Source organism: Coregonus lavaretus (assembly GCF_964263955.1).
Source record: "Coregonus lavaretus genome assembly, chromosome: 16".
Lineage (NCBI taxonomy): Eukaryota > Metazoa > Chordata > Actinopteri > Salmoniformes > Salmonidae > Coregonus > Coregonus lavaretus.
The window spans coordinates 1,815,447-1,827,964 of record NC_140003.1 but is presented as its reverse complement, the minus strand read 5'-3'; the positions used below and the strand labels follow the sequence as shown (position 1 = coordinate 1,827,964).

General features: G+C 40.5%; 1 protein-coding gene across 1 annotated transcript in view; it reads right to left on the bottom strand.

Moving 5' to 3' along the window:
• The window catches only part of LOC311143383 (dachshund homolog 1-like), a gene marked incomplete at its 5' end in the record, with an annotated part of 259,085 nt that extends 247,302 nt beyond the window's left edge, over positions 1-11,783 (bottom strand). Inside the window, one exon of the mRNA XM_084179218.1 lies at positions 11,263-11,783. Within this exon, the coding sequence (XP_084035344.1) occupies positions 11,263-11,783 (521 nt within the window). The remainder of the gene's footprint in view (positions 1-11,262) is intronic.
• Between the last annotated feature and the right edge of the window lie 735 nt (positions 11,784-12,518).

The following is a 12,518-nucleotide window of genomic DNA, read 5'->3' as shown; positions in this document are numbered from 1 at the left end:
GAGTGAGTGTGAGAGAGAGAGGAGAGAGAAGGAAGGAAGAGGGTAAACATTAGACAAGCTGGCATCCTTAGTGCCAAGCTCATACTGAGCACTAAGCAAAACAATTATCTTCATTTGCAAATATGTTTGTTTAGGTGTAAACATGCCAAAATAAAAGAGGGAGAAAGAGAGAGAGCAAGAAATAGAGAGAGAGAGAGAGGTGACGTCTGGGGAGAAAATAAAATACACTATCCTGTCAATACCACGCTGCCATATCATTGAACCTTAACCTCACCACCATTCATCTAACATCCCAGACTTAACAGAACAGGAAACGTTTGACTTTAAAGGGGAGGGGGAAATCTATTAAAAAATGGTGTGTAAGTGAAAAGTGAGTCCCATTCCCAAAGCGTCGTCTGGGGCGTTAGCGTGTCTAACCTTCAGGGGTAGACAATGATTGTCAATTAACCTCTGCTTTTCTGCCCCGCCACCGGATAGCCTGCATCTAACCAAACCCTCCAATGACCGAGCTGCGATAGGCGACGTGCCACCTCCCCTGTGTTATAATAACCTATCCCAGAGTTCAAGTATCACAGTCAGTACTGAAAAGCCCTCTCTGTCCCCCCAAGGGGGAAGTGAAAAGGAAAACAAGTAGCTGAAGTATGATGGGGCCTTTTCTAGTGGGCCTGGTGTCATAATACTGTACAGTAAGGGGAAGGAGATCTGGCTTATTAACTGACCTAGGATCTGTGTCTGTGAGAAGGTGCAAAAGGGGCATTGGTAATCTGGGGTCACGGTGGGGATATTATAACTGACCTAGGATCTGTGTCTGTGTGAAGGATCAGGAGTGGTACTGTTAGACGGGGGTGAGAGAAGGGATATTACTACTGACCTAGGATCTGTGTCTGTGTGAAGGAGCGGAAGGGGCAGTGGTAATCTGGGGTCACAGTGGGCAGTGTTTTCCGTAAATACACGGAGTAGCCCGCTAAATAGAAAAAGTAGCCAGTCAGGAAGTTCTGGGCTGGGGGGGTCCGGGGGGGCATGCCACCTGAAAAAGATAATGCAGAACGAGCTCTACTTTAGCGGCCTCAGGTACATTCCAATGCCTTGATTCCATCCGAAATACACAGCTAAATTGTTGAATACTTTAATGACTTTATCTCCCAGATTGATAAAATGAGTAGTGGTATCAAGTAGAAAGACATAACTTTACAATACAAATTACTGAAAATGTATGAATTCAGATTGTTGTTAGTTGTTTTGGATATTGTCTAGGCCTACGCCTATATTATCAGGACTATTTTCTAAGTAAGATAACCTTTTTCTAACATTAAACCTGTCGTCTCTTGAGATTAAAGTAATATTTACAGTTTTACTGCAATATGTGAACTGCCACAATGATGTTTGTTCTTCAAATAATGTATTTTATTGGCTCTGCTGCTGTGGACACTTAAAGTAAGGAAACCAATGTGTCATTTTGTAATTTGGGTGAACTATCCCTTTAACAGTTTGGCCTGTGAGTGGGATTGTTGTCACAGAGCTGGTAGGGTTTCAGACCTGTCAATCAATCACTGTGGGTGGGAATTTGAGGTACACTATCCTAGATTAGTAATCTAGTCCGAAAAACTAGTGTACTCTTTCAATTTAATTTATTGTGGCAAAAACAAAATCTATTCTACTCTTTCAATTTAGTTTATTGTGGCAAGTAAACATCGATTCGCTGTTTAGAAACTATGTAGAATTGCAGGAAAATGGTTTTAAAGATGCAGATATTTTCAGGGGGAGGACCCCCAGACCCCCGTCAGATTGTGCACCCCCACTTTTATACCAAGTCAGGTGCCCATGAATAGACCTAGGGTATTATTGAAGAATGAAGCAGGTAGTAAAAATGGGCTTTGCTACACAGAAAGCAGCAGTTGACTACTCAATGTCGACACCTTAAGATCTTTAGTTTACTTGTCCTGATGCGATATCATGGACATATAACTATGTTGTATGATTTATGAATAGCAAAGGGATATAGGAGATTGACTTTATTCAGTCAGTTCAACACCTTTTTAATAAACTAGCCAAGAAAAGCTGTTTGGTCGTCAATCAAAGAACAGTAAATAGCCTAGGCCCCCCAAGTCCGGGGTTGGCTGAAGGCCTATGAAACCCGCGAAAAAATAATAATGAATGTGCCACAAAACAATAATTACGTGGATTTCAACTCATCGTTACCACTTACATTACATGGGACGTGTAAATTCATTCACAGGAGACGATGAAGAAGCATCATGCTCTCCCTCCGCCATGATCTTTGTTTTGACTGTAGCCAACCGGAGCGCACAAAAATAACAAAGGTACCGAGAGGCAGGAAAGACAACAGACTGACAAACCAGCACTGTCCCTGTCATCGCTCGTTTTATGACTGACAGGCGCCTGTCCTATCAATAGATCATTAGAAGATGCATATTGTTCATTCTAGCAGGAGAAGGCTATATAGACTTTTCTGACTAGCGAATTGACATTTTTAAATGAAAATAAGCTTAGTTAATTAATGAATTGGAAAAATTAGTCTGTTATTGGCTATTTAGCCGATGGCTGCGCTTATGGAAAACACCTATGATCTGTGTCTGTGTGAAGGAGCAAAAGGGGCAGTGGTAATCTGGGGTGATGGTGGGGATATTACAACTGACTGAGAATCTGTGTCTGTGTGAAGGATCAGGAGTGGTAGTGGTAATCTCGGATGACAGTAGGGGTATAACTGACCTAGGATCTGTTTATGTGTGAAGGAACAGGGGTGACAGTAGGAATGTATCATTACTGATCCAGGATCTGTGAAAGAGAAGGGGCAGTGGTCATCTGGGGTGAGAGTAGGGATATAACTGACTCAGGATCTGTCTGTGACCCAGGTAATCTGGCAAGAGAGTCCCTTGAAAGTACATGAAGGAAAAGGCTAATAAATCATTGCACTCTGCACAGAAATAGATATAGTAGCCTATATGCAGCTCGTCTAGACGTTGGCTTTGGGGACGGAAGGCATCCGACCTATAGGATATCACACAGCAATGAAAGCAAGCACACCAATAAAGTGTATCAACAGCTGAGATATTACCATATTACTTAAGTAAACATATAATAAGTAAACTGTCAAATAAAGTGCCACCAACAACACACCGAGTTACATACCCAAAACATGTTCTAACGTATTCAAAAAGTTGTAATCTAAAGTGAGCATAATACATATAGTGGCAACATTTACACCCAAGGCCTCATCTTGGTGAGACATCAGAAGTAACATTGCATGGGCCCAGCAGTGATGCCGTGTCGCTATTCATACAGTGGCTGAAATGAGTCTGTTGTTTTAACCCCTTACACTCGTGGAAATTGGCATATATGGATAGTGCCAAATGTAAATGTTTCTAACAGAAGAACTATAGAAAGCATATGCATGACCATGGTAGCAACTGAAAGAGAACACTGGAGGTAATGGGGAAATTATCTGACCGAAGGTGAGGACAGAACAGTTCACCTGACACAAGACTGAATCCAAACATTATGCTGTTGATTTTATGTGCATTTTACATTTGCTGTACTTTTCACAGCATTTGTCAATAACTAAATCTGAAAATATTCTAGATACATTCAGTAACATAATAAGAATATTCATTCAAATTTAAATGTGGAGTAGGTGCAAGATAAGAAAAAAAAAACGATTTCAAGGGTTTGAGTGAGAGGTCTAACTTGTGTTGCCGAGTGGCCACACACCTCTCCAAACTGTGCACAGTTCCTAAGTCATTTCAATGCACTTTTATCACTCAAGGAAAGAGACTTTAGTGTAAAGTGAATTTTTTTTGCTCTCCTAGCTTTTCCATTGAGGAGCTGACGCAAGCACACTTGTAGTTTTTTGTTTGGAACACAGCCCATCACACAATCACAGTTGTTGTTTACGCAATCCAAAAACGTTCCATTATAAATCGCAATCTCGGTCAGGTGGGCATCATTTGAAAGCTTATTCTGTTGCCAACATGGCTAGCTAAGTTATAAAATATGATTCATGAGTGAATTCAAGTGCGTGTTCCGCTGCAAATTTTCTCCAAAATATGGCAAACATAGGCTCATTCTGTTCAGGACAACCCAGGGTATAACGCATCCTTGTAACTGTGGATCAAACATAGCGATCATAAATGTTGATACTGTAAAAGGCATACGTTTTAAAATATGGAAATATGAAGTGCACATTTGGACTCACAGGTGTGTGGTTTGCTTGTATGACATTAAAGCGGTATTTATTATATTATTATATATATATATATTATCCTCAACGTCTCATTTTTCAGAACACATCGACTCCTCTCGACTTACAGGATTTCCCTCACTCAGACAACAAAAAATTTGCACAAGTAACCCAATTAGTGGGAGGGATGGGGGCATCTTCTTGTCGCGCGCGGTTCTCAAGTTTATAAAGGATGTCAGTCAAAACCGATGCAGCGCTGTGAAGCGGAGAACCTGAGCTCTGACATCATGTATAGTATGTTACTCTACAGCCACTGCGTTCCAATTTAGGAGCTTATCAATGACAAAATCTGCCATTTTCAACCCGTATATGGGAAAAAGAGCCATGTGAAAAAGTGAAACCTATTGTACAGGACAGTGGAGGCTCCTCAGAGGAGGAAGGGGAGGACCATCCTCCTCAGTGAATTTGAATAGTGAAACATTAAAAAAGTTATCCTTTATAGATACAACTATGCTGAATATATTCACGTCACCAAATAATTGATTAAAACACACTGTTTTGCAATGAAGGTCTACAGTAGCCTCAGCAGCAGTCTGTAGGGTGACATGTTGTCTACCCAATCAAAGGATCAGAGAATGAATCTAGTACTGAACGCATAAGCTACAGCTTGCTAGCACTGCAGTGCATAAAATGTGGTGAGTAATTGACTCAACAGTTTTGAACAAATTAATTTCTTCCAAAATTAAGGAGGCAAAAGAAAGAAAGAGAGGGAGGGAGAGAGAGAGAGAGAGCGAGAGAGAGGGGGAAGGAGAGCTAGCTACATTTCGTAGTATATATTTTTTCACTTTCACTTACTTAGCTAGTGTCAAATGCAGATAGCTAGTTTAGCCTACTCAAACACCCAGCTCAAACAGAGAGGGATGCTATGTTAGCTATCTGGCTATGGCTATCCATCACTGGAACTCTTCCAAGTGAAGGTAAGCTTTTAGTTGTATTATTTTATTGCCACCGGGTCCTGCCGGTGTAACTGCTAAACTGATTGCTGCTACACTGTACTGCATGATTGTAGCGGGTTTACTAACGTGTTAGTTCTAGTAGCTATGTTGACTATGACGTGACAACAATGTAGGCTGTGTGTAGCGGTTAGCAGTCATGATATGAAGGTTTGGCTTGGAAAGGGTTTTTTGCCTGGTCACAGACAGCTGACGTGTTGTGCACTGAAGTTCACAAGCAAAGGGAAAAGGTGAGATGAGAAGGAATTATATATACAACGAGCTGTTTGTATGTACAGTTGAAGATGGAAGTTTACATACACTTAGGTTGGAGACATTAAAACTCGTTTTTCAACCAATCCACAAATTTCTTGTTAACAAACTATAGTTTTGGCAAGTCGGTTAGGACATCTACTTTGTGAATGACAAGTAATTTGTCCAATAATTGTTTACAGACAGATTATTTCACTTTAAATTCACTGTATCACAATTCCAGTGGGTCAGAAGTTTACATACACAAAGTTGACTGTGCCTTTAAACAGCTTGGAAAATTCCAGAAAATGATAGGCTAATTGACATCACCTGAGTCAATTGTAGGTGTACCTGTGGATGTATTTCAAGGCCTACCTTCAAACTCAGTGCCTCTTTGCTTGACATCATGGGAAAATCAAAAGAAATCAGCCAAGACCTCAGATTTTTTTTTTTAGACATCCACAAGTCTGGTTCATCCTTGGGAGCAATTTCCAAACGCCTGAAGGTACCGCGATCATCTGTACAAACAATAGTACGCAAGTATAAACACCATGGGACCACGCAGCCGTCATACCGCTCAGGAAGGAGACGCATTCTGTCTCCTAGAGATGAACGTACTTTGGTGCGAAAAGTGCAAATCAATCCCAGAACAACAGCAAAGGACCTTGTGAAGATGCTGGAAGAAACAGGTACAAAAGTATCTATATCCACAGTAAAACAAATCCTATATCGACATAACCTGAAAGGCCGCTCAGCAAGGAAGAAGCCACTGCTCCAAAACCGCCATAAAAATGCCAGACTACGGTTTGCAACTGCACATGGGGACAAAGATCGTACTTTTTGGACAAATGTCCTCTGGTCTGATTAAACAAAAATAGAACAGTTTGGCCATAATGAACATTGTTATGTTTGGAGGAAAAAGGGGACAGCTTTCAAGCCCAAGAACACCACCCCAATCGTGAAGCATGGGGGTGGCAGCATCATGCTGTGGGGGTGCTTTGCTGCAGGGGGGACTGGTGCACTTCGCAAAATGGATGGTATCATGAGGAAAGAAAATTATGTGGATATATTGAAGCAACATCTCAAGACATCAGTCAGGTTAAAGCTTGGTCGCAAATGGGTCTTCCAAATGGACAATGACCACAAGCATACTTCAAAAGTTGTGGCAAAATGGCTTAAAGACAACAAAGTCAAGGTATTGGAGTGGCCATCACAAAGCCCTGACCTCAATCCTATAGAAAATGTGTGGGCAGAACTGAAAAAGCGTGTGCGAGCAAGGAGGCCTACAAACCTGACTCAGTTACACCAGCTCTGTCAGGAGGAATGGGACAAAATTCACCCAACTTATTGTGGGAAGCTTGTGGAAGGCTACCCGAAACGTTTGACCCAAGTTAAACAATTTAAAGGCAATGCTACCAAATACTAATTTAGTGTATGTACACTTCTGACCCACTGGGATGTGATGAAAGAAATAAAAGCTAAAATAAATCATTCTCTCTACTATTATTCTGACATTTTACATTCTTAAAATAAAGTGGTGATCCTAACTGACCTAAGACAGGGAACTTTTACTAGGATTAAATGTCAGAAATTGTGAAAAACTTAGTTTAAATGTATTTGGCTAAGGTGTATGTAAACTTCGACTTCAACTGTATCTGGTATGAAAGTGAACTGTGTTTGTGTGTGATCAGGGGTGTATTCCTTCCGCCGATTCTGTTGAAAAATATTTCTTAAACAGAAGCAAACGGAACAAAACAGGGATAAACATACCTGAATATTTCCAATAGAAACTCACATTTGCAACTGTTGAATTAATGATTACACCATAGATCAGCTAGATGCAAGCAAGAGTCTGCAAGGTGGTATCGAATGTGTCAATGACTGTCACCTTGATTACTCAAAATTCACTCAACCTGTGCACCTACATTGTAAACTTTCATTCATAGGCTAGGTTGTAGCAACTTCATGATCGGTACAGGGAAAATTTGAGTATCATGTAGTAGCCTAAACCTATTGATGTTACATTGAGCTGGGTGAATAGAATATGAATGACGGTCATCCAATATGCTGTAATAGAAATAAGGCCATGCTCATTAAAAAAAGAATCACCCTCCCTTATCTTAAACGGCACAGACCGCCACTGGTACAGGAGTATTATGAACACCATTGTCACCGAAAACCGCCACTGTATGAAAGAGTAGAACGTCATTGTGAAAAGGTCTTGGGATAATAAACTAAAGTATGTCAGGCCACGGCACTAACTTTGTGTAAACTGTTTCATTGTCCTACATGGGGCTACTTTTTTGGTGGACTAAAAAGCCCACAAATTACCCAGGCAATTATGGGCATACTTTTCAGCATACATTGCTCTGAATTACAACTTCCCTGACCGAGCTCCAAACAACAGAAATAGGTCAACCAAGTACTGTAAATACAATTACTCCTCTTCTTTAGATGTTAGCACCTGACTAGGCCTATATCAAGTGGACGGATGCCTCTGTTTCTAACCCATGATGTAATTCTCCAAATGGGACAGGCAGGGTGTGTGTGTGTGTATATGTATGTATGTGTGTGTGTGTGTGTGTGTGTGTGTGTGTGTGTGTGTGTGTGTGTGTGTGTGTGTGTGTGTGTGTGTGTTTGTCTGGCCGTCCCTCCGTTCCCTACCTCTCCGTTCACAACCCGGGGAGTTCAACCACACACTCAGAGAATACAGGGTGAAACGCTCAATGGGGATAGGAGTGGTCTAGAACTGCTCCAGAACTCTCTATCTGAAGGGGAGGTCGTAGGTTCTGTTAGGTTTGTGTAAATGCTGCATGATGAGAGAGGGTACGGTGAATTGAGTGTCTGTGAATATGAATAGGGTGTCGGATAAAAATAGTGTTAAGGCCAGATGTAGAGATGAAATGTTAAAATGTTGAAATACAGTAAATTATTAATCCATTGGTATCAACATGTACACACAGCATATCTGAATAAGGCATTGAAAATAAGTTCAAAACACTGATGAAAGCTGATAACGTAATTTGATAAAAGCCATGCATTTTCAATCATAATAAATAACTAACGGTCTTCAGTATACAGGGGCCCAAACGCATGGCCAAATGTCACAAAATGTAATGTTTGCATATTCTGCTATATGCATTGCAAACATTGCTGTGTCTTCCTCAGAATTAATTGTGAGCAAATTCATATTTACTTTGAAAAAGTGAATAACCCTTCAGTGCATTCATTTCAGTATATTGATTCAATAGCAGTAAACAAGAAAATACTTATTCTTGATTATACTGCAAATAACTGAATATTTAAATTCAGAAATGTAAACCTTATGTGAACCCACCCATACATTTCTATTTGTTGGTGACAATAAAATGTGTGTGCATGCATCCGCATATTTGTGTTTATGCAAGCAAGTGTGGGTCTTACAGCAAAATGTAATAAAACAATTATCTTACACACTCAACATCATCCTCAAATAGACCAGTAACATTGTGCCTAAACAGTATGCCTACCGTAACATTGCACCCAGATAGTGTTGTTTTTGCATTTTACATTTTACATTTGAGTCATTTAGCAGATGCTCTTATCCAGAGCGACTTACAGTTTAGTGCATTCATCTTAAGGCCTTAAGGACTCTCTCATAACCCCCATAAAAGATCTATCTCTGTTGATGTTAGACTTTCCATCATATTTGCATTTCCAGCTCATTTCGCGATGGGAGATCAATATTAAATCAATCATAACAGATTAGATGGCATATTTGACCTGATTCAACCCATCCTATCAGATTGAGCAATACATCACAGCATATGAGCAACAGCACACTTAAAAATGGCTTTAAATCAAATATTGATCTCTACCTAAATCTCTTGCCCATAAAATCCTCCTACACATTAGCATGGGTGGAAGAAAAAAAAAAAGAGTGTATTTTGTAATGATCCAGGTGAAATTTTAACTAGGGACAAAATAAACTACTGACTCCCTATGAAAAGGATTTATTCATCTGAAGACAAACAGTATATTAAGCAATTTAAATCAAATTATTTTAATTCTCTATGGTCTGTTTTAAAATGTTGTTTACTTAATTTAAAGATCAAAGAATTTAAATGATTGCCCCTATGGCTAGGACAGCTGATAGGATAACCTACTTTTATTTCAATGTCATTTAAAAATAAAGTAGAGTTAATGGTGAGCTTAATTTAGAGTGGAAATGTGGTAAGGCTCACACACACAGTGGATGACAGCTCCCACATTAAAAAATACTATAGTATACTATGGTTAAATCCTATACTATTCACTGTAGTGTTTTCGCACACTTTACATTAGTATTCACTGTAGTGTATTTGCGGACTAAAGTCAGCAAAAACTGTATTGACTGTAGTAGTACTAGTTGCTGTAGTGTTTTTGCAGACTGTAGTATTTACTGTACTGTTTTTGCAGACATTACTGTAGTATTTACTATAGTGTTTTGTTTTATTATCTTTGACAAAACAGTGGGGGCTTTGTCCTGAAAGAAAACTACTAGACAATATACTCTAATTGCAAATTTTCCATAACCTGTAGGTAGATAGGATTGAGGTCTGAATGGATAGTTCAGAACTTCTATTATTTTCTATAACCTGTAGGGAACACAATATATGGTCTATACCTGGCATGTAGGTTTCTCAGTTATGGGTGGCACAAATTGGGATATGGGGGAGGGGAATGGGCAGGCTATATGCAAATTAAATACTGTAGTATACTATGTAATTACTGAAGTGTTTTTGCGGACTGTAGTGTTCTTGCGGACATTACTGTAGTATTTATTATAGTGTTTTTGCAGACTGTAGTGTTTTTGCGGACATTACTGTGGTATTAACTGTAGTGTTTTTGCAGTCTGTTGTATACTTAAGCAATAAGGCCCGATGGGGTGTGGAATATGGCCAATATCCCACGGCTAAGGGCTGTTCTCACGCACAACGCAACGCGTGATATATTGGCCATATATCACAAACCCCTGAGGTGCCTTATTGCTATTATAAATTGGTTACCAACGTAATTAGAGCAGTAAAACTAAATGTTTTGTCATACCCGTAGTATATGGTCTGATATACCACGGCTGTCAGCCAATCAGCATTCAGGGCTCAAACTACCCAGCATATAATGTAGTATTTACTATAGTATTCTACAGTATACTACACAATTCTATAGTAAGTCCTACGCATGATAGAGGTATACTACAGTGTGTAGTATATAATTCTACAATATACTACAGTTTACTACAGAATTCTATAGTAAGTAGTGTAGTATTCTATAGTAAACTGTAGTATTTTTTAATGTTGGAGCTTTCCCTCCAGGCAATGGTTTTCAACTTGCTGTGGGTTTTGGGAACTTGAATTTCAGGCCATTAAATTCCTCAAGTAGCCTAATTTAGTAACACTTTCAACTGACTAAAATGTGACTATTGCGTTTTAAAATTCGTTTGGATTGAGCAAGTCACTGACACAACTATTTGCAATAGGAAAAAATGCAATTGCCATCAATCAACCTGCCACAACTTTTTCGAGCGGTGCGCCCTCGCCATGTCCATCTGTGTTTTCCAGTTTAGCCTACTAAAAACTCCGTAACAGCATGGGCCTATAGTCAGATTTGGCACAACAGAGCATTACAAAAAATGACCTAGAGTTCAGTCATTACAGCTAAATGACATCTCAAACATATGACTTCCACAAAATGGAAAATGTCTCCCCCTTCCTGTCTTACAGCTTTTCTACCTTGACGCGCTAAACTTAAGTTTGCATAAAACCTTTAGATCAAATTATCATCTCTCATGTCTCCACTCACCTGGCGTTGGTGCAGTCATTGTACAAAGTCTCGAAGTCTTTTCTGGAGATGAGTTTGCAGCGATTGACTCCTGGCTGGATGGCCCCTAGCCCTCGCAGGATGCGGACCTGCTCCACATTGCACACCACCGGCGTGATCTCCAGTCTCTTCAGCTTGGTGTACACCGTGTGCAGTCCTCCGACCAGGTGCTTCAGAAACAAATCAAACGCCTGGGGCAGGCAGATGAGTTCGCAGCCGTCCACGGTGAAAGACGCCACCTTCGCCCCCCGCAGATCTACCATTTTACACTCGTTGTTCTGCGGGGTGTTTTCAACAGGCGACGGGGTCGAGTAGACTGGCTTGCTGGGCAGAGTCCCGGTCGGGGTCGGGATGCCGGGGCTACTGGTGGCGAGGAGCTCAGAGCGGAACAGGTTCTGGCCGGAGGGGCCCACGGAGGGAGACGGGGACGAAGTTGTTGACGGCGGGGACGTGGTCGCGGAAGGAGTGGAGATCGAAGGCATGAAAGCAGCCGGTACGGCCATGGTCACCTAAGGGAAGAAGAGTAAGTTCAAAGTATAAAAACCACTCCTGCAGAAAAAAAGTGCGGCTGTCGAGAAACTCCAAATGAAAGAATCCACGGGAGTTTAGCTCCTCTGATGAGTTGGGGAGTAGAAAGAGATGCTGAAAAGACGTGGTGAGTGAGGAGGGTTTGGGCTGAGCGCGGCGGGACAATGATCAAAGATAGAAGGAGGAATGACAGGAGGAGAATGAGCGGATAAATGCGGCGCCGCATACGCTCTGTTGATGAGTTGTGCTTGTCACAAGGTACAGAGAGGGAGGAGCTAGGGGACAGTGGAAACCTTTGAAGAACAGACAGACAGAATTTAAATATGTTTATTACAAGTCATTATATCATATTATATGACACTTCATTATTTTATATGGCTTTATTTAATCTCAAACATGTTTTTGAGATGTTGTATCTCATACGTAATCGCGTGCGTCAAGGGACATTGAGTGCAAATATAGGCAAATAAGGGAGACCGGGAATGATTGTAACACTTTTTTAAGTGACTGTTAAGTAAACATACTAACTGATAAAAGTAGCCCTAATTATCACTTGTCTTCTTTAAATGCACTTTTGAAAACTGTAGTCAATAAAACATACTATACTTTTTTAGATTGGTTTATATTTACAAATCACAGTATAGTGCAATTATATGAATTAAATTCAGCACCAGCTGTGAGCATCTGGGAGGCCGGCGTTCCTCCAGAAT